General features: G+C 50.0%; 3 protein-coding genes across 3 annotated transcripts; 1 reads left to right on the plus strand and 2 right to left on the minus strand.

Moving 5' to 3' along the window:
• Nucleotides 1–36: 36 nt before the first annotated feature.
• On the minus strand, nucleotides 37–11,364 carry LOC135258555 (zinc finger protein 316-like). Its single transcript, XM_064342023.1, has 9 exons — nucleotides 11,258–11,364; nucleotides 9,909–10,343; nucleotides 9,375–9,490; nucleotides 8,887–8,965; nucleotides 7,669–8,603; nucleotides 2,781–3,075; nucleotides 2,320–2,474; nucleotides 2,070–2,187; nucleotides 37–1,430 (listed from the first exon to the last, which is right to left on the minus strand). Exons 2-9 carry the CDS (start codon nucleotides 10,189–10,191, stop codon nucleotides 496–498), a joined length of 2,916 nt encoding a protein of 971 aa, XP_064198093.1. The 5' UTR covers nucleotides 10,192–10,343; nucleotides 11,258–11,364; the 3' UTR covers nucleotides 37–495.
• A 1,198-nt stretch (nucleotides 11,365–12,562) lies between these two features.
• mif (macrophage migration inhibitory factor) lies at nucleotides 12,563–15,226 on the minus strand. The gene is made up of 3 exons (XM_064341900.1): nucleotides 14,943–15,226; nucleotides 13,221–13,393; nucleotides 12,563–12,751 (listed from the first exon to the last, which is right to left on the minus strand). Exons 1-3 carry the CDS (start codon nucleotides 15,048–15,050, stop codon nucleotides 12,685–12,687), a joined length of 348 nt encoding a protein of 115 aa, XP_064197970.1. The 5' UTR covers nucleotides 15,051–15,226; the 3' UTR covers nucleotides 12,563–12,684.
• A 1,672-nt stretch (nucleotides 15,227–16,898) lies between these two features.
• Nucleotides 16,899–22,034, plus strand: si:dkeyp-121d2.7 (zinc finger protein Gfi-1). The gene is made up of 5 exons (XM_064341878.1): nucleotides 16,899–17,120; nucleotides 17,832–18,146; nucleotides 18,290–18,483; nucleotides 19,884–19,998; nucleotides 20,221–22,034. The coding sequence occupies exons 2-5, from the start codon at nucleotides 17,852–17,854 to the stop codon at nucleotides 21,456–21,458; spliced, it is 1,842 nt and encodes a 613-aa protein (XP_064197948.1). The 5' UTR covers nucleotides 16,899–17,120; nucleotides 17,832–17,851; the 3' UTR covers nucleotides 21,459–22,034.
• The last annotated feature ends 68 nt before the right edge of the window (nucleotides 22,035–22,102 follow it).

A 22,102-nucleotide genomic window follows, 5' to 3' on the forward strand; every position in this document is an offset into this window, starting at 1 on the left:
TGTGCGAGTTGCCTCACCAAGGAAAAAAAGAACAAGTCTCTTCCAATTGATCTTTATTGTATGATATGGGCTCTTTACATGATGGTAACATTTCTGTGCAAAAGTAGAGAAAACATAATCAAAAGTTTCACATGTAAAACAGTGTGCTGTCTTATAGTATATCTCAGTGATAACCATCCCTGTTCCTGGAGATCTGCCATCCTGTAGGTTTTCATTTCAACCCTAATTTGGCGCACCTGACTCTACTAATTCGCAGCTCAGCGAGATCTCTAGCTGTTGAATGAGGCGTGCTTTGTTACGGTTGGAGTGAAAACCTACAGGATGGTAGATCTCCAGGAGCAGGGTTGGGCAGCCCTGCTGTAGCTGTTGAATGAGGCGCGCTTTGTTAGGGTTGGAGTGAAAACCTACAGGTCGGTAGATCTCCAGGAGCAGGGTTGGTCACCGCTGGTCTATCGAGTGTGAATCCGCTGGTCTATCGAGTGTGAATCCGCTGGTCTATCGAGTGTGAATCCGCTGGTGTCTCTTCAGGTCCCCGTTTGCGGCAAACCGTTTCCCGCAGTCTGCGCACCTGTACGGTCTCTCTCCAGTGTGCATGAACCGGTGCTTCTTCAGGTGGCTCAGGTGGCGGAAGCTCTTGCCGCACTGAGCGCAGCTGAAGGGTTTCTCCCCCGTGTGGTACTGCTGGTGGGACTTCAGGTTGCACAGGTAGGTGAAGGTCTTCCCGCACTGCGCGCAGCTGTAGGGTCTCTCGCCCGTGTGGCTCTGCAGGTGCACCTTCAGGTGGCACAGGTAGACGAAGCCCTTGCCGCAGTGCGCGCAGCTGTGCGTCTTGTTGCCCGTGTGGTACCTCTGGTGGTCCTTCAGGTTGCGGAGCTGGCTGAAGCTCTTCCCGCAGTGCAGGCAGGAGAAGGCCTGTTCCCCCGCGGGCTCGTCGGGGCGGGGCTCGGCGTCGCCGGGCGCGGCGGGACTCGGGTCACCCTCGGGCGTGGCCGCGCGGGGCAGCCCGGCCGGCGGTGTTCTGCCCCTCCCCTCGCCGTACTCCGTGCGCGGCAGGTGGGCGGCCGCTGGCTCGGCCCGAGTCCGGCACGCCGACGGCACGTCCTCCTCCTGTTTGAGAGACCCGCCCTGCGCCGGGACGGCCTCCACTTTCACCCTCACCCCCCCTCCCAGAGACGGGATGGCCTCGTTACCGCCACGCTCCACCCCCGAGCCACTCTCCGACTCCCCCTCCGCAGGACCAGAGGCGCGTTCTGGGGCGAAAGGCGGACCGGCCCCCTCCAGCCCAAACGCGCCGGCGCTGGGCGGGGCCTTGTGCTGTGGGCGGGGCTTCAGTCTGGGCGGGACCCCCCGCGCACCCCATCGGTCCCTCTGCTGAGCCGAGAGACCCAGGTCCCACACCTCCTCCTCCTCCCACGGGACAGCGTCTGTTTCTGAAGGGAACAGAACCGCTGTTTACATCACATGTGAGGGGTGAGCTGACCCAGACTGGGGCGGCTCACACAGGTACTGTCTAAAACAGTAAAGAAAGGATTACTGCAATTCCTAAACGTCATACTGTCCTAAAATGCGACCGCATAACAGCTTATTGCAACAACATGACTACCTGTGGCTGAGACTCTTCTGTGATCTGAGACCTCAGAGCAGACGCAGCAACTCTTCTGTGATCTGAGACTTCAGAGCAGAGGCAGCAACTCTTCTGTGATCTGAGACCTCAGAGCAGAGGCAGCAACTCTTCTGTGATCTGAGACCTCAGAGCAGAGGCAGCAACTCTTCTGTGATCTGAGACCTCAGAGCAGAGGCAGCAACTCTTCTGTGATCTGAGACTTCAGAGCAGAGGCAGCAACTCTTCTGTGATCTGAGACCTCAGAGCAGAGGCAGCAACTCTTCTGTGATCTGAGACTTCAGAGCAGAGGCAGCAACTCTTCTGTGATCTGAGACCTCAGAGCAGAGGCAGCAACTCTTCTGTGATCTGACCAAGGAGCTGAGTGAGCTGCTGCGTGGACACCCGGGAGTTAAAAAGGTGACATCACTCTTTTGAAAACCCACATTTATAAACCCCTGCATCTCACCTTGCTGATGTTGGCTTGGTTGCCCCTGGAGACCGTCTCCATCTCTTCGGCAGGTGACCTCTTTCAGGTCCTCAGTGCCGTATGGCGAGTCGGTCCTATCCTCTTCCAAATCTATAGTCTGCCACACAAGCAGATAATGCCCCCATTAATGCACTCCCAATAATAATAATATTAATAACAATAATAATGATAATCATTATTTTGTCTCAGACATTCTCAGCATGAATGATGAATAATTTTTTTATCTCACTATTATTTCTGCGGCTCCCCCATCTGGAGTTCTGGTGGGCGTGGCTACTTCCTGTGGTACTCCTGGTGGTGGGGAATCGGGCACTTCCCACACACAGCTACTGCGGCTTCCCTCTGCATCCGTCTCTTCCTTCACATCGCGCCCATCCTCAAACCCTGCAGGGAAAGAATTAGGGGGTCAAAGTTCACGCAAGGGCTAAGGTCCAGTTCTCCCTCCTGGATGAGAGAGGGACTTGCAAAAATAAACCCAAATCCTTGTTTTATTACACACTGAGAATTTTTGTTGTACGTGTACACCTCGGCCATGTGAATGGCTGTTTGCAATGTCTATAAAGCGATGTGAATGAAAAAGTGAAAAGGACAGGAAGGGAGGGAATGCAGAGAGGGACGGGGAGAGGAAGAGAGAGAGAGGGAGAGAAAGGGGGGGGGGGGTGAGATTGCAACACAGCTAGTCGGGCTCACCAGGGGGTGCTCTTTCCTGTCTGGGGGCTGTAGTTCTGCCACACTCCCCACAGCGGCCTCTGCTGCCCCCGTCCCGCCCCATCAGCCTCCTCTCCGACCGCTGCAGCCTCTGCTTCAGTGCCTCCACTTCCTGTTTGCCCCGCATCACTTCCTCCAGGAAGCTGACCTCCACCAGCCTGGTGATCTCAAACATGGCCGCCTTCAGGACCGTCTCCATGACGACGGAGAGCTGGGAGTGAAAAGCCAGGATGGCTTCCGACATCGCTGACACCACGGCTTGAAGATCTGTCCCCAAGAATTAACTCTCGACCAGTCCCTGAGAATGAACTCTACGCCGGAACTCTGCAGGTTTCTTCCGGAGCTACATCTGCAAAATATTGGTGTGTGAGATCACCCAAGCCAAAAGGAGGACCACAGTATATGCAGGTTTAATTCCAGTCCTGGAGGGCCGCAGCGTCTGCAGGTTTAACTCCGGTCCTGCAGGGCCGCAGCGTCTGATGGATTTTGGTGTGTTTCAGCAATTAATTAATTTAATCACTGATTGGCTTAAGAGTCGGCACACTTGTTCTTAAGGCCTTAATTGGCTGCTGATTGAAAGGAAACCATAAATGCATACAGACAAGGCTGCCCTCCAGGACTGGAGTGACACCCTTAGCTTAGTGGCAGCAGCTGGGGAAATAATGTAACTGGTTGTGTGTTAGTCATCACTTTAGAGCAGCGAAGGCAACTACTAGTCACATTTACACAACCCGACATCGCGCAACCACCAGTGACAAAAGTACAGACTCGACCAAGACTCACCACCGTCATAAATGTACTTCATAATTGCCACATCCTTATGCGGAAACTTTATTTCTCTCGGAAAACGCGTATTAAGCAGTTTTTAAATAAAATAACTCGAACTTTGTTGAACTCAGTTTTCAGCTACATGTCACACTGGCGTCGGGTTTTAATCATGCGAATGTCCCATTACCTATCTAAACCGTCCCCCTGTGAAATTAATTCAGTGCTGTCAGTCGCCGTGGCTAGTCACGTACTGCTAAAAATAATTTTCGTTATTTAAATGAAGCCGATGACTTTAGTGTTGCATTTCTTCGATTTACACAAGTTGTTCCAAAACATGTACGACTGCTCGCAAATATATTATGCATTACTATATGTGCAAAATGTCGAAAGTGGCTGCAATCTGGAGATTAGTTTAGTATTAGCCACAAACAGCTGCTATTAGGCATTCATTCCACACATAAACGAGCAATTGGCAAGTCTGTACTCGACTGGGTGAAGTAAAGACTAAACTAAACATTTGGCTAGCTACAATCAACAGAAGGAAATTCATTCTGATGTTCCATAACCCCCACGGTAGCAATGAAAAGTTATTGGTAGCTAGTCTAGCTGTCAAACTGTGATGGCCAGCTATTTCGCCACAGGAGCTGTCGAAACGTACGATTAGCCTTACCAAAAATTCCTCTAATAAATATCCAATGAACAACAACAGCATCACGAAGCGGGATTATCGGAATTTTACAGCGATGAGTAATGTATGATTGCTCAGAATAGGCTACTGTCGTGACGCCTCAGCTTCTGCTATCCATGTAGCCGCAAAACAGCTTACGATGTACGGAGACCTCGTAGGGCCGAAAGAGATATGATAGAAAAACCGCGTTTGTGAAAAACCGATCGGTGACTGTAGAGTCTAAATCAATTGTAACAGTGCACTATAATATTTTTTTAAACGTATCATCAGTCTACGTTCTCTGGTAAATGTGCAGTAAGTAACACATATGTCAGGGTTCTTAATTAATGATAATATTTAAATAGCTTGTTGGCCAATGTGTCCTAAATTAAGTACTGTTTATTGGGGTGGCAAGTTTGCCATCTGCCAGATTGCGGGTTGTGACTCATTGATATTAACTTTTGAGAACATAACTTTTAAAAATCTATGTATTGTAGTTATAATGGCTGTTATATCATACCCCACTCCAATTCACTTCTACTGACTGCAGTCTCTCTCAGCTGTGGGTACAACCAAGTTGGATTTTAGGCAGCTGAGTGGCCTCTAGTTTAACTGATTCATGTGTAAGTGAACTACAACTCCCAGCCTTCTTCATAAGGGGTAAATAGTGCTGACTATAAGCCGCGTCTCAACCAGTCTCACCAATTCAGAGTGCATTGTGGGCCTAATTTAGCACACACAAACCTAATAACAGAACCAATGATTGGTGCAAAACAAATACCATGACCAATGGTCATGCCATTGGTTTTAATGATTGGTCGCACCATTTTGTTTTATATATTTTAAAAGGTTTTACACATGATAAAGGCCTTAGGAAATCAGGCTCAGCATGGGTTTGAGAATTTTGTTACTTTAAAATGCTAATTGGGCATGAGCTCTATTTTTCTGTTTTCTAAACTTGTTTGCGCTTTCCTACCAGAGGGTGGTGGTATGAATGGAAGGGGGGAGGATAATTTGTGATTTTCTACAAAACAGCACTACACGTTTTATATTTTTTCTTGTTTAATTTTCTCCACAGACCTATTTTTCCTCTCTTCTGTACAACTTCCATGTGCTTGGCACGTGTTATGCTACAGAGAAGATTTACAAAAACAGACACACCCCTCCCCCATTGTACTACCATTCAGACGTAGTCTGGAACAGTCCGTTCAGAAACAAGAACACAGGGACCACAGATCTGTAACTAAAAACCTTCATCTGATAGTTTTTAAACAGGTTTTTTTTTTAAAACCACAAATGACACTACTCTTTGTCAAACATTTAAAGCCATGCGTGACGATGCGACTATTAAAGGCGCTGTCTCAATGACAACACAATAAAAGACCCTTTGTCCCTTCTCAGAAGTTGTATCTGAGTTAAAGCACAGATACTTCAGACTAATCAGATACTCAGTTCCTACGCTGCCTCTGCATTCTCTGACTCCGCTTTGCTACTACTGCTCATCTCTTTTCCAGCGTTGACTCAATGACCCCATTTGCAAAGCAGTAAATCACGATCAACAGCAGCATGATGTGAATCTCCTCCATGCTTACTGTTGTTGCAGTGTCGCACAAATAAAGATGCCTGTCCGTCGATTGTATATGGCGTCATCCTTGTTGTATAGTCGTGCGGCAAAAATGATGTGTAAAACAGCCGTCGCCTTTTCCTACGTCAGCGGACTAATTAGCCTAATCTTCGTGGGTCTTTAGACCGCGGTGGAAACGCAGACAACAATGGGCTGAAGGAACCTTTCAGTTCCTTGAAAGGTAGTTCCTGGGACTAATAGTTCCGGGTACTTTGGGTGGAAACGCGGCTGAGTATCTGGTGCGTCTACAGAATCTGTGGTTAAGGCCATAGGCGGGCTGGTGCTGCCTGCAGGTTGGACGTTGGTGCAGCTGAATCCTGTGAAGACACGTCTTCAGTCCTTCAATCCTTCAGTGATTCCCAAGCTGCCCGAGTCCATGACCCACTTCCTGCACAAAAGCAGCCAAAAGCATTCTCTGTGACTCAACCCCTCATTAGTGTGTCTGACCTTACACCCCGCCTATACACATTGCATACATATACACCCCTCCTATATGTATCATATGTACCCTCTTACATGCAAGTCACTCTGCTTGAAGGCACACTATGCAGGATTTTTTACCCTGAAAATATTATAAATTAACCATGCTAAAGCATATCTGTGATGCACTGGCTATCCCTGTGTTTTACACACATACAGCAATGCTAAAAGAAGAAGCCAACAGGGCTCGTTCAAGAACTACAGTTAACCTTAGAATTGTTTTTCCTCGGTGGGGTCAGCTGAATTTCGTCAACAGGATGAAAGGCGATGCGGGTTTCTGTTCTCTAGCTATCCTGCTATCCATGTTAGGAAGCTGGTCAAAGTCAGGGACTCAGGCTCAGCGGACGGGTTTGAAGCTGCCCCCCTGTCCCCTGACTTCTTTGACTGTAAACACAGGACCACAGCAATTAAAAAAAAAAAAAAATCCTGCATAGTATAGCCTTTGATGAATGTAATTCAATGTAATATATAAATGTGTCATTCAGTGTGTCACAGCAACTTAATGTAAGTACAGTGCAACTAGTGCATGTAGCACTACTGCATACAAACAGCAACCACCGCGTATAAACAGAAACTATTGCCTACAAATTGTAACTAGTGCATACAGATGTGGTAACCAGTGCAGTGCTCAGTCTGAATTTGTATGCAAAATGAAGGCCTGAGTGTTCCCAATGTGTACCCCCTGACCCGTTCCCCGGCCAACGGTGGGTCCCGACTCACATTTAGGGAGCCCCTGGGGTGCTGAATTTTAGAGGCCCAGTAATGATCTGAATCCAAGCAGCATTATAACACTGTCCCACGGTCTGGCACATGGTAAACGTGACACTGCCAAAAACCGCAAGGTGATATTTACAGGGAACTGTAATAATACAAGAACAGCTAAATGGACATATCCTGGTCCACAATCCCCTATTTCCTGAAGTCCAGAGGCATGAACATTCATACATTTCACATTATCTTGTATTTGTGTGTTTTCTGTTCTTGGGCACACAGTCATGTCACCAGTACAGCTGGAAAACCCTAAAGACACTGATGCTCACAATCGCCTGTATCCTAGTGCAGCAGTGTGAATGTGACACTGATGCTCACAATCGCCTGTATCCTAGTGCAGCAGTGTGATTGTGAACAGTGAACTGTGGTGGGGTGTAAGAGACACACACACGTGCACGCTCGCACGCACGCATGCGCACACACACACACACACGCACACATCGTTATGGGTGGCACACTGAAACCATGTGATTCTGTGTGAAGTCTGAAAGAAAAACGGGTCTCCACACCCTCGGCCTTAAGTGACCCTGATCATTTCCGCCAGCAGGGCGGCGCGGTCACTTGATCAGCGGGTCGAACCTGCCCAGGCCCTTGTGGCTGCGCTGGTGCGCTTTGAGCTGCCGCAGCTGGCCGAAGCGGTTTCCGCAGAGCGTGCAGCAGTACGGCTTCTCCCCCGTGTGCACCCGCTTGTGCGTGTTCAGGTCCCCGGAGAAGCGGAAGCGCTTGCTGCACTGGGGGCAGGAGTAGGGCCGCTCGCCCGTGTGCACGCGCTGGTGCACCTTCAGGTGGTCGGCCCGCTTGAAGCGCTTGCCGCAGTGGGAGCAGCAGAAGGCGGCGTCGCCCCAGTGGATGTGCTGGTGCCGCTCCAGGTTGCGGGCGATGGTGAAGCGCTTGCCGCACTGCGAGCAGCTGAAGGGCTTCTCCCCCGTGTGCTTCAGCAGGTGGATCTTCAGCCTGCTCACGTAGCTGAAGCTCTTGCCGCAGTACACGCAGCTGATCTGCTTGTCTCCCGCGGCGACGCCCGGCAGGGGCCTCAGGTCTCTGGGCGTGGGGAAGCTGAGGGCGGCGGCGTGCGGCCCAGAGGCGCCCGAGCGAACCGCGCTGGAGCTCTGACACGCCGGCGGCAGCTCCAGCTGCTGCTGCGGCGGCGGCGGCTTCGCCACCACGTCCCTCGCCTTCCGCGAGAGCTTCCTCCTCACGTGATTGGCCAAGCAGAGCTGGGGGCGGGACAAGCTGATCACGTTCTCTATCTGTATCTCCTCTCCGCTGGTTGCCGTCGGCGACAGGCCACGCCCACGCAGGTCTCCGCCGCTCTCCCCTCGCCCAATGACGGCGGCCCGATCGTACGCGGCGTACTCCGGGGCGAGGCCGGTGAGTTTAGGCTCCTCCGTGCACCCCTCCGAGCCCCCCTTGCACCCCTGTTCCTCCAAAAGCTCGGCCGAGTCTTTGGAAACCATGTCCTCATAGTAAACATGGCTGCTGGACTCCACAGTGACTGAGAGGAAAGATTAAAAACAGAATACATTTGCTTTGTAGCATTTACAATAACTGGGTGCATGACAGTACATGGGTTTAAATTTTGGTCTGAAGAGTTGTCATTTTTAGCTCAGCACAAACTCATTTTGCATATGTATTGTATGTATTTACACTATTACATATTCATTAAACGTTACGACGTAACGTTTCTCTTACGATTTGGTACCGATCAGAAAAAAACAATCGGGGAGCCCACAGCTTGTATAACGTACGCGCGCCCTGAAGTGACGCAGAGTTCTCACCCTTCAGACCTTCCTGAAGACGAGGGCCCCCTTCCTCCTTGCGTGTTGGGTCCAACCTGTCCCTGTCCAAACAGGTGGGCTGCAATACAAAAAAAAACAGCGTTAGAATAACCTTCCCAGCGGGCTCCGAGTCACGCTCGAAGAGACTCGCATCAGCGGGAGACACTTCACGAGCACCGCCCAATCCACCAGCAGGGGTCACTGGCGCGCATGACAGGAGATCCTGTCTTCCCCAGTCCAATGAATCCCTCCCATCCCTGGGCGATGCGAGAGCCAATTGGGGATCGTCCCTGTGGGACTGCTGCTACAGTTGGCACTGACACAGTAACAATTCTATACCGGACTGTGGGGATAACCTTAATGTTTGACCTCCTTTACTTCCTTGTACTTCCCTGTTCTACCACCTGTGAGCTCACCCAATGCATGTGTTTGATGTTATCAGGATTCGTATTAAATAACTGTCATTACAAACCCGCGGGCATAATTACCGTCTCTGGCGGTCTGGAGAAAGTGCGCGCGGCCTCATCGGGTGTGTCCATCACACAGCTGCTCAGGGTTCTGCCCACTTCCTCTTCCTCCTTCACGCCACAACCCTTCTCTGCACCTGAGAGCCAAAGAGTCAGCTATCCAATGAGCAGAGCTTTTAAAGAGTCAGCTATCCAATGAGCAGAGCTTTTAAAGAGTCAGCTGTCCAATGAGCAGAGCTTTTAAAGAGTCAGCTATCCAATGAGCAGAGCTTTTAAAGAGTCAGCTATCCAATGAGCAAAGCTTTTAAAGAGTCAGCTATCCAATGAGCAGAGCTTTTAAAGAGTCAGCTATCCAATGAGCAGAGCTTTTAAAGAGTCAGCTGTCCAATGAGCAGAGCTTTTAAAGAGTCAGCTATCCAATGAGCAGAGCTTTTAAAGAGTCAACTATCCAATGAGCAAAGCTTTTAAAGAGTCAGCTATCCAATGAGCAGAGCTTTTTCCCGCCTTACTGACCGTGTCAGAGGCCTGGGCGCAGAAACTGAAACTCTTACTCACCGTCTGGTGGGGCCCCGGCTCGATGCTCTGACCCCCCGGCAGAAACCCGGCCGCACTTCTCACAGGTGACCCTCCCCTCGGTGACCCTCCCCTCGGCCGCTCTCCAGCGGCGCTCTGCCGCCTGCAGTCTCTGCCGCAGCGCCTCCGCCTCGCGCCGCCCGCGCGCCACTTCCTGCTGGAAGCTGCTCTCCACCAGCCAGGTGATCTCGAACACGGCCGTCTTCAGCACCGTCTCCATGACGCCCGAGAGCTGGGCTTGGAAGGTGAGAATGGCTTCCGACATGCTGCCGGCTGGCTGTCCCCGGCCCGCAGGCTCCTATTGGGCCCAGGGGGCGTCACTCACGCAGGAGGGGGTGGGGCCAATGAAGGCTGCCTTCCCTGATGTATGATGTCACACAAGTGCCCAGCCTGACTGAGAAAGCTCTTTTGTGGCACCTATGAAATCAAATCAAACCAAACTTACTCAGTAAAGGTTGAGAACTTTAAAAAGCTCACAAAACATTTTGAGCATTGAACATTATGAAATGAAAAATACTATTGACTAAAAACAAACAAGGGGGATTGTATATATATATTTTAAAAGTGGCAAGCAATCTTGCGCAAAGGCTAGAGTACAGCAATAGTGTCACAAGGACAGTGGGGTTGAACTGGGTGACCATTTCTTATGGTCACTTGAATTGCCTGACATTTTGTATAGTGAAAATTATTCAAAGACATTCCATCTGTCATTTCTGTTTTCCAATGATCGTGCACTCATTTTGTAAATGAAAAGAAAAGAAGTTCTGGTTATTGTACAGCATTAGTGTACAGGATCAAATTATATACATACGCATAAGATATACATAAGCGAAGACCATGCCAGCCAGCATAAGCGCTAGAGTGGTCAAAGAAATGGCTGTAATGGTACGGCACCAACACAACGGACAAGCTAGTAGCAGTTAGCAAGCTGCCCACATGCTAATCGATATTAGCAGCTACAGAAAATTACGCATCACTCGCTGTCGGAAGTGTACGCATAACATGGACTGAGGGGCAGCCGAGCAAATCATCATCCAGCGCGTCTTTTCAAACCAGCATTCAGTCTCCTTCCAAACCGGAGGAAACCGTTGACGTTAGTCGACAGACGCGCCAGGATGCAGCTATCCACACAATGCACGCCATATTTCATGTCACTATGAATGGCTTTATCAGAGCTGTCAGAAATAGCCACCTTAGAGAGAGCCAGCTACAGCAGCAAACGTAGCTACTGTGCCTCGCATCGGACGCGAGCTCCATACAAAACAAAAAACTTTCCGCGGACAGGACAGACCGATGATCCACTGATCTGCAGATATTTAATATTCACTTACCGTGGCTATCAATTAAAAACGGATAAGCTATGAGCTACGACGTGTCATTACACATATGTCATCAGCACATCCACCATCCAAGCAACGATGATGGAAACACTACGGGGGCCTAATAGGTTCAATATACACTAAACGAGAGCGTTGGTGGGAAAACTCATGTTTGCTTGATCTTCGTCTCAGAAATCATACGCCAAGCTGGCTACTAACAATATAACCAGGAAATATCCATGATAAACTGGCGCGTGGCACCCTGTTCGTAAATTGTGTAATATCAAAATAACGGTAAATTTGTTTGTTTTTGCATGTTCACACCAGTGTGATTTATAAACTGTACATGAAGTAGACAGCCGGGTGGGGAACTGAATATCGCTATAAACAGATTCGGGGAATTTGAGGTGGCCAAATAACTTCTATGACAAAATAGCAAAATACCAATTTACGTAAAGGTAACCCCTGTACCTCATTAAAATGATTTTTGTGATACTGTCCATTATAAATCATTGTTGTTATTCAAATCTATATACTAAATATTGCAGCAATTTTATGTTGTAATTTTAGCTGTGCTTCATATACTCCAATGGGTGCATTTATTAACTTACCCAGGTCAAATTAAGACACTGACATGAAAAATACAGTATTTTTATCTGCTGTCTTTAATAGATTCAATAGAAGACATTGGTGAACACAATACATTTTAAATTTAAATTCCTTAAGTAAACCTAACATAAATTGCAAGTGTGACATTAAGCTACTAATCAAAAACTCAAAAAACGAATTTACCTTGTAAAAGGACATTTTATTTTACCTAAACCTGGTTACGACTTCTATTTTCCCCAGAACATTAATAACCCTGATAGTTGGGCTCCATCCTCCTAAATTCCTGTTTCACGCAGAGAGTGCGGACCAGTTCTAGGCACAGTCCACAAGGGCAGTCGCCTAGGGGCCAATCCATAAAAACATTCTATAGCACCTGTGTCAGTTTTGTTTTTTGTTGTTATTTTAAACTGATACTGTACAGAAATGAACTATTAAACCATTAATCAGGTCTGTGCAAATGAATGAGATGAAAAAGAAAATCAGACACACAAACAACAGAGCGAGGAACCAGGATGGGGTCAGGGGTGTGCTTTATTGCGGTACGTCAGTCTATAAGAAAGAGTGCATATAATTCCACAAAGCAACGTGCCCCAAAGCTGAATGGTTCTTAAGCCTAGCTATTGTCCAGTCAGTTAGTGCAGAGGGGGAGGGGGGTGGGAGGGGTAGGAGGTGGGGGCGAGGGAGACGGAGGGGGTAGGAGGTGGGGGGGAGGCGAGACGGGAGGGGGTAGGAGGTGGGGGGGGGAGGGGAGACGGGAGGGGGTAGGAAATGGGAGGTGGGGGGGTGATTTCGCGTCTGTGGGGGTGGGTGAGCCTGGGGTGGATGGCTGCTCAGCCGAAGGTGGTGTTGTTCCAGGCCACGTTTGGTGCCTCCATGTCGAAGAAGTTCACGTAGATCCTGAAACGCAGAGCAACAGAATCACCCGTTAGAACACCTTGAGCCTCTCCAAACGGGCCATAGTGTGCACACGTAACGAACAGCGGCATCAGCTGCCACCGTCCAATTCGCCTGGTGAGGGATTGCGGGTTGAGGGGAAGGTCGCCAAGCCAGGGGCGAGCACCTGTTCAACTGTCAGGTGAGATGCTCAGGTGTGTGTGTGTGTGCTCACCTGTCAGGTGAGATGCCCAGGTGTGTGTGTGTGTGTGTGTGCGCTCACCTCTCAGGTGAGATGCCCAGGTGTGTGTGTGTGTGTGTGTGTTCACCTCTCAGGTGAGATGCCCAGGTGTGTGTGTGTGTGTGTGTGTGTGTGTGTGTGTGCGCTCACCTCTCAGGTGAGATGCCCAGGTGTGTGTGTGTGTGTGTGTGTGTGTGCGCGCTCACCTCTCAGGTGAGATGCCCAGGTGTGTGTGTGTGTGTGTGCACTCACCTCTCAGGTGAGATGCCCAGGTGTTTGTTCAGCAGGCCGCACAGCAGCTTGGAGTACTCTTTGTTCTGCGAGGCCCCGATCTTCCCGATGCTGTGCAGGGAACAGAGGGCGCAGGGGTCTCCCTTTCCGCCAAACAGCATCATCTGCTCCGGGTTAATGTGCACTGCGATGTACTGCCCAACACACAACAGACCAGTCAGCCCAACACACAACAGACCAGTCAGCCCAACACACAACAGACCAGTCAGCCCAACACACAACAGACCAGTCAGCCCAACACACAACGGACCAGTCAGCCCAACACACAACAGACCAGTCAGCCCAACACACAGCAGGAACCAGTCAGCCCAACACAGCAGGAACCAGTCAGCCCAACACAGCAGGAACCAGTCAGCCCAACACAGCAGGAACCAGTCAGCCCAACACAGCAGACCAGTCAGCCCAACACACAGCAGACCAGTCAGCCCAACACAGCAGAACCAGTCAGCCCAACACAGCAGGAACCAGTCAGCCCAACACACAGCAGGAACAGTCAGCCCAAACACAGACAGTCGCAACCACGCGAACAGTCAGCCCAACACAGCAGACCAGTCAGCCCAACACACAACAGACCAGTCAGCCCAACACACAGCAGACCAGTCAGCCCAACACAGCAGACCAGTCAGCCCAACACACAACAAGAACCAGTCAGCCCAACACAGCAGACCAGTCAGCCCAACACACAGCAGGAACCAGTCAGTACAGCCTGTGTGATGCACTGCCCAACACACAGCAGGAACAAATCCACACAGTCCAAGCACACATTTTTATAAACTAAAGTGATGGTCAGCTGGCATGACTCTTTCCGTTTCTCCCGTGTAATAACGGTTTATAACCTGGAACCTGTCGCGCTTTGGAATTTCCGCCGCAGTTCCATTACACTCCATTACAAAATGCGCAACGCGTTTCAAGTGTTGCGCATTTTACTTAATGTTCAATGTTATTTAAAATATTAAATAAATGCTACAAACTTCCTGAGGTATTTCAAGTCATGTTTAACATATCCTTATTTTCATGAGACAGCCTCTCTCTCTCTCTCTCTCTCTCACACACACACACACACACGATCTGTCTCCAGTGTTATGCAATCCTCATATCCAAAGTTCGACCGTCAAAGCCTTTATCCAAGTGAATAAAAAAATGTCCTGAAATTACAACGCATGCGCAATTTGCCGTCTATGGCTAACAATGAAATAACGAATACAATCCATGAAGTTTCTTATCTGATTCATGTTACATATAAATCACGTGTCCCGACTGACGTTGTTGTAAAATGTAGCAAGCTAATTCACGTGATAGCAGGCAAACTAACGAAATAACTCGTTCGCCTGCGATTTGGGAAGTGGGTGTGTGGGTCGATTATTAAAACCTAATCTAATCTCGAGATCACGTTTATAAATGTGGCTGCTAAACAGGCCGTCAACGATTAGTTGCCTTCACATTATCTACGTCTTTTAAAAACTCGGCACAGTGTCAGAATATTTAGCAAATGCAAATTAAACGACCATAAAAGCGAGTGAAGGCCGTGCTTTTTTTTTTTTTTTTTCTATGAACGCAACGTGACGAGGATTGCGTTCGGGATGGGGGTACATTATGGTCTCCGGCGCATAACGGGACAGGAGCAGAACTCATTCGCCACTATCTGACCGCGGGCGCGGTAGTTAGGCTGTATAACCGTGTTACCTGCGCAGGTTTCCCCATGGCTTTGGCCAGCTCCTGTGTGGCCTCTGTCAGAAGCGCTGCAGGAACTGCATCCTTGCTCACATTTGTGTTCACTACGAACATCGGCATTGTTGCTGCTGTTGAGAAATAAAAGAACAGATAAGCGAAGCCCAGACTCTTACAGACTGAAGCAGACAGATACGGAGTCTTCGTGCAGGACACGGTGCCAAAGTGAGGCTGACTGTAATGAATGGAAGCTCTGACTTCGGAAAAATTGGCCACTTGCACCTGACGTCACCGGTTTCTGACTGTAATACCACAATGCACTGCGGAACGTCTAGATCTCTTTTTATTCGATCTATGGTCTAGCTCGATAGTCTAGCTAATCTTTAATCCATACATTCAATAAGAAATGACAGTACGAAAGTCGAAAAGCAAGTATAAATTAATACACGTTTTCAGTGAACTTTTCATTTTCGTTATTGATAGCATCTGTGGTATTTTTTTTTCTTTTTCTTGTTTCCCCCCCTTTTTATTTGTGTGGAATTGTATGTGTTAAATTGTCTAAAATGTCACAGTTTAAAACCAACTGATTTTTCCACATCATTTGATAGTAAATTATCAACGTGAAAATATTCATATGGAAATACATTAATAAATGATCTGCTTTTAGTCTCTCATATTGGAACTTGGCCCTCTGGATCTGACCTGGTCATCTGTTGCCTACTGTGGCTGGAAACTCTCCTGCATGTTGGGCAAAGTGCAGTTAAAAAACTGCTGATACTGCTCTTAATCTTACTCCAACCAGTGTCTGTTGCACACCCATCATAGAAAAGAATACTGTAGGTACCTACCACTCACCCCCTACAGGACTATAATTATCCCTACATTATAGGCTTGGGTGTGCCCACTCCCTTTCCGCCCAACTGCAGCGAAGCTACGCTTTAATAAGGATATACAAAAGCACAAGGACAGCCCACCATGTTCCCCCACAGTCCAGAGATTGTCCGGCACTGTGTCACATTTTAGGAGCCTATTGGCATACAATAGACACGGTGCATTACGCAGAAATACTCATCCACTGAAGTATGTACAACTTAACTTTTTTCGTGTAATCAATTTAAATCGGTGGGTATGTTGCTGAAGCCGTTCTGATGGAGCTCCGTGCTTACTGGCACAGTGGCATTGCCCCTCCTGGGAAGTAAAGGTATAGCGTGCAAGTTTATACCCCAGGTCCCTAATCATTATCTGTTGCACAAGACCTACTGCCCCAGCTGGCTAAGCAACAGAGGTAATGACAGGTGAGAATGCAAGTTCTCAACATTGGTGATATTGATGTTAATGTTCAGATCATTCTCAGATGGCATAGCACCAAATTCCCCGCTGATATCATTTATTTCTAGGTTGTTTTAAAAAAAGTTCCTGGGTATCTTCTCTGGTGATGCTCTACCAGGCCTGTACAGCAGCCACCTTCAGCTCCAGCTTGTTTTAGGGACTCGTTGTTTAAGTATTCTGTTCAGCATACAAAATGCATGTTAATTTAGATTCAGATCAAGGCACTTACTTGGCCTGTCAATAATTTTCTAGTTTTTTGTCTTTGAAAAACTCCTTTGGTGCTTTAGCAGTATGTTTGCAATCATTGTCTTGTAGGCTGAAGCACCATCAAATGAGTTTGGAGGCATTTCCTTGAACTTGAAAAACTTGAACTTGTAAAAAGTCCTGTAATTTCTACATGGTGAAACCAAAATGTGTAAAAATGCCCATCAATAAAAGGTGGGTTATTTGATTACAAATCTAAAAATGTGAAGAAAAAAAAATAGAGCCAAATCAAGGAAAAATGTGCCTTTGTCTCAGATGTTATATGGATGCCACTGTATATCTAAGGTCGACCCAGAACGGATTTCGGCGCATGACAATGACGTTTGCATCCAGACCAATGTCAGGAGATTGAAATATGCGCTTTTCCTTCTGTCATTATGGTAATCATAGCGCACGCTCTGTGTTCAACATCCGGAACATTATGTTATAGAGGAGGATGAAAGCTGTGGTTAAAAAAGAGAGGATATAAAAGTTGTTTTGTATTATTTTGCGATTCGCGCAGGCATACCAGCCACACTGTTGAAATAAAGTAGTTGCTGTTAACGGACATATTTCCTCAACCTCTCCTTTTCGCATCGTGTTTACCGAAAGTACACAACGGTAATGGACCACTGTCTGCTAGTTGACGTTAGCTGAACACGATTTCTATGCCTTGGTGAAGATGTGTGATCGCTTCTGCCTAACATCATGTATCTCTTGTTTTGCTCGCTGACTTGCATAGTTTCTTTACGAAACTGTTATTTTACATTGGATAGCAATTTGGTTATCGTATTGAATGTCTAGCTAACTGGCATTGAACACCGTTGGCATGTGGCAAGTTGGCTGTTGGCTTCTGAAACTTGGATGGTTGGTTGTGTGATTTAAACCAGGGGTGTACAATCTCAACCCAAAGGGGCGGTGTGAGGGCAGGTGTTTGTTTTAGTTCAGCAATACGACACTTGATCCAGGTAATTGCCTTATCACGAAACCTTGACAAGTAGATTCAGATGTCTTACTGCTGGCTAAAACAAAGAACCAACAACCACGCCGACCCGTTTTCGATAAAATTGGACACCCCTGATTTAAACGAAAACTGCCGTATGTCATTGACGTTAGCTGGCAACATTTGATGTAGTTGACTAGTTACCTAGATTGTACGACTATTCAAATGTCTGTCTGACGTTGAGCAGTGGAAAATTCTTATGTTCAAGCGAGTTGGATTAACATAATACGCTAGTGCCAGCTGTCAAGAGGAGTAGTTGGATACGACTAAGTTACTGAGTAATTTTGTCGACACCCGAACTAACTGCGTGTGTGTCTCCTGTCACAAAGTTAAGAGCCACAGCGCGGCGATGGCTGACTCGGTGAAGACCTTCCAGACACACTTGACGTCCGTCATGGACAGTCTGATCAGAGCGTCGGTCTGTGAGATAACAAAGCTGTTCCAGGACACGGTCAACGATTACCTTGTGGAAATATCGCTGAACAGAAAAGAGAACGAGGCTCTGAAACTGAGACTGAGGCTAACGGAAAACAAGCTTAGGAACGAGCGGAAGTACGGCATGGGCTGGGCTGCCAGTCGCCGCGCCTCCGGCCTCCTGGTTTCGGACGAGAGCGGGCGGAAAAGGCGGAGATCTGAAATCCCCAGTGAGTTCAGTCCGTTTACGTCAAGTGGTGCTGCTGCAGTATTACGTCAGAAATGTGCGTGACGTTAAAACTGGAGTTTAAGGTTGTTGGTGTAACCTGCAGGAGTCTGACTCCTCGCTCTCCTTCTCCTCCTCCTTCCGCAGGAGTTAAGCAGAGGGAGGGCTCAGGGTTTGGGAAGGGCTGGGCGGGCAGCCCCTGGGAGGAAGGAGGCGCAGCTGCAGGGGAGGCGGGAGAGGAGGCGCGGGACGTGTTCCTGGTCCAGCTCCAGGGGGCAGAGGAGGACGAGGAGGTGTGTGTGCCTCGGGCGAGAGAGGAGGCCGCCAGCATCAAGGAGGAGGTGAGGAGCCCAGTCTGCCGTTTGGGTGAGGACCTGGGAGTGAGGAGGTGCAGTGTGTGTGTCCGTGTGTGTGTGTGTGTGTGTGTGCGTCTGCAAGTGTGTGTGTGCATGTGTCTGTATGTCCGTGTGTGCGAGTGTGTGTGTGGGGGTGGGGAGGGGGGTGGCAGGGAGCAGGGGAGGTGGAAGGGTAAGGCAAAAGTTAGGGGAGTAGCCTTTTAACTAAAGAGGTTGCCAGCTCAGTTCCTAGGTTCAGCACTGCCATTGTACCCTTGGTGCCTAGAGAATAGCTTCAGTAAAGATTTAATTGGACGACCTGGAAAAACAAAAGGAAGTTGTGTGAGCTGCTGTGGGTGCGAGCCTCGGCCAGGCCGGTGTGTGTTGGTTTTGTGGGCGTGTGGCATTTGTGCGTCGAGGATAAAATTCTTTGTGCCGTATCTCACTCTGACTGTGTTTGTTGACACGGTGGGTTAAGCATAAAAACTTTATCATGATGTAAAAATTATGCGTTCATGCATTTTCAGTGGTGTCGCCCGGCCAAGGTGTGTTCTAATGATAGATTCTTCCCCGGGCTCGGAGTCAGTTTGGAATCAAGCACATCATGTGATCGCTGGATCTGTGAAATAGCTGGATGTGAATGTGAGTGGCGGTCCAGTATATCCTGGGCCCATTGTCGCATTTGACAGCTGTAACCAGCCTACCGCTGTCTTCACAAGCAGTTCATTTTTTCACTGGCGATGGTCCCTTGGTGTGAAGGGGGTAGTTTACGGCTGGTACTAAGGAGCAGACTGTTTCTGCCGCGTCATACAGGGGAACGAGGAGCGCCATTGGCTGTTTGGGAGATGACAGGCTGGAGTAGGGTCGGCTTCGCTGGGCAGGGACTCCACAGAAAGAGAGAGGATTTAAAACAGGCCGGCAGCTACAGACAGAGAGGTTAGACGCGCGTGTGTGGGGCAGCTGCCTCGAGGCTGGACCCCCCTGGGCGGGCCTTGCTCTGGGAGTGCTGTTGGGGGTGTGGAAGGGGAGCGGGCGAACCTCCCGGGTGAGTCGAAACTGGGAATGGGGATCCTGTAGTGTAGGAGGTGGTGTGCGTCACATGGTTGGTCGGACTCACTGCGGTTGAGGGGTGAGGTGACCCGGGTTCAGTCCCCCACCGGAGCAGGGGAATCGTCCCTCGCACCCGCACAGTCTCCTTCTTTTGCGCAAGTGTCTGATTGACAACCCATTTGAATATTAACTGATTTTTCCTGTTGATCGCTATGACCTCACACCTTTTGTACATTCTTTGGCTGTAAGATGTAATGCACTGCCATGACTGGTTATGACCGGTGCTGCCTCACGCTGGTGATCCTGTTGTGCATCTTTAATGGGAGACCTGACCGTACCCCTCCTCTCTGCCTCAGTCCACAGAGATGGAGAGCGGGTACCGGCCCGAATCTCTGCGGCTCATACAGGAAGCGCTCCAGATGGACCCCGCCGACCCCACCCTGCACCCGGGCCCCAGGATCCATCTGGAAGGTGGCTGAGAACAAAACTTAAGTTTGGTCTTATTCTTATTTAAGGAAATGAATCGAGAACCTGAATCGAATGTTTAAGACCTGTTTATAACAGCTACAAGAGTTAAACTGGGAGTGTTTTTATGTGGACTTTGTGCCTTTGTGCTTGGTTTTTAGGATGATATTGGTGGGCTGTAGTTTACAATGTGGGAGCCGGTGTTTAAGACTGTTTCTCCCCCTGCAGGAGACCTGGACGCTAGTGCGGGGCTCCCCAGCGTTGGGGAGAGGGGTCCCGCGGAGCAGGGGCCCGGGGAGGAGGAGTGGGGGGTGGCTCCCCCCCCTGTGAAGGAGGGCGGGGCGGAGGAGGCGGGGTTTGGGGAGCAGCACAGGCCCCGCCCAGGCATGGGAGGGGTGGGGGAGGAGCTGAACGGGCTGGAGAGCGCGCTGAAGGCGGAGCGAGGCGGCGAGCGCGACCCGGCGGGGGCGGAGCCTAACGGCGCCGGAGGCGGGGACTTCGCGGACTCCACACCCGAGGGCTTGGGGGAGCTGGAGTACGCCATGGCGCAGAAGTACATCGGCCTGGACGGCATGTGCAGCTCGGAACAGGACGCCGCCGCCGCCCCCACACACCCGGCTGAGCGCGACGGGGACGGCCTGCTGGGCTTCGCCGGTACCACGCGCGGGATGGAGCCCCGGCCCGGCTGGCCCAAGCGGGGGAGGGAGGGAGACGGCGTGGCGGTGGAGCGGCTGGTGGCGCTGCCCGGGCCCCTGGACGTGCCGCCCTTCGCGGGCACTGGCTTGGGGGCGGGGCTGGGGGCGGGGCCGGGGGAGGGCGGGGACTTTGCCCACTTCTGCGCCGGGTGCGGGGCTGGGTTCGCCTCCGCGGCCGACCTGGAGGATCACCCCTGCCTCCTGCCCGTCCAGAACCAGAACCAGAACCAGAGCCAGAACCAGAACCAGAGCCAGAGCTGCGGCGTGTGCGGGAAGACCTTCAGCCAGGCGGCCCACCTGCGGGCCCACATGCGGCTGCACGGCGGAGAGCCCGGCGTGGAGAGGCCGTACCGCTGTGCCCCCTGCGGCCGGGCCTTCTCTCAGCCATGGAGCCTGAAGAACCACGAGTGCCTGCTGCCCGCGGAGGGCCAGAGGCCGCACCGCTGCCCGCTCTGCGGCAAGCGCTTCACCCACTCCCGCTCGCTGGAGCGCCACCAGCTGGTGCACACCGGGGAGAGGCCGCACCGCTGCCCCCAGTGCGGCCGCAGCTTCAGCAGGCTGGGCAACCTGGAGCGGCACCAGCGCATCCACACGGGGGAGCGGCCCTACGCCTGCGCCGCCTGCGGCAAGCGCTTCAGCCGCGTGGAGTACCTGAAGAGGCACCAGCAGATCCACAGCGGCGAGCGGAGCGCGCTCCAGTGCATTCACTGCGGCAAGGCCTTCAGCGCGCCAGAACTGCTCAAAGACCATCGCTGCGTTTACGCTGTCTGAGCTCAGAGACACCGCTGCGTTTACGCTGTCTGAGCTCAGAGACACCGCTGCGTTTACGCTGTCTGAGCTCAGAGACGCCGCTGCGTTTACGCTGTCTGAGCTCAGAGACACCGCTGCGTTTACGCTGTCTGAGCTCAGAGACACCGCTGCGTTTACGCTGTTTGAGCTCAGAGACACCGCTGCGTTTACGCTGTTTGAGCTCAGAGACACCGCAGTTCCTCTTCTTGTTTTTTTGGGTAACGTTATTAAAAGCTCTTTGTCACGGTGGTGGTTGTTGTGCACGCTTCTCCATCTCGGGCCTATAAAAGCCTTCATTCACGCCGGAAGGCTCTGCGTGAAGACGGAAAAACCACAGCGGGCGTGTTTGTGTGATCGGACAGACAAAAAAGCTGGGAGAAAGAGAACAAAAAAGAATTGTGCTTTATTTATGGATCCTTCAGGTTTGATTTAATATTCACTTGAGAGGGAAAAAACTCATACTATTGTTTTATTAAAAGATCAAACCATTTTGTCTTTTGTACTGTTTATTTCATGTATATTATTATGTAATATTAATAAATGTAAAATATTATATTTGCTTGTTGCCTTTGTATGGCTTTTTCCAAATGTGGACAAATGTCAAAAATGTGGCATGTCTTTATACG

Source organism: Anguilla rostrata, chromosome 7 (assembly GCF_018555375.3).
Source record: "Anguilla rostrata isolate EN2019 chromosome 7, ASM1855537v3, whole genome shotgun sequence".
In the NCBI taxonomy this organism is placed as follows: Eukaryota; Metazoa; Chordata; class Actinopteri; order Anguilliformes; family Anguillidae; genus Anguilla; species Anguilla rostrata.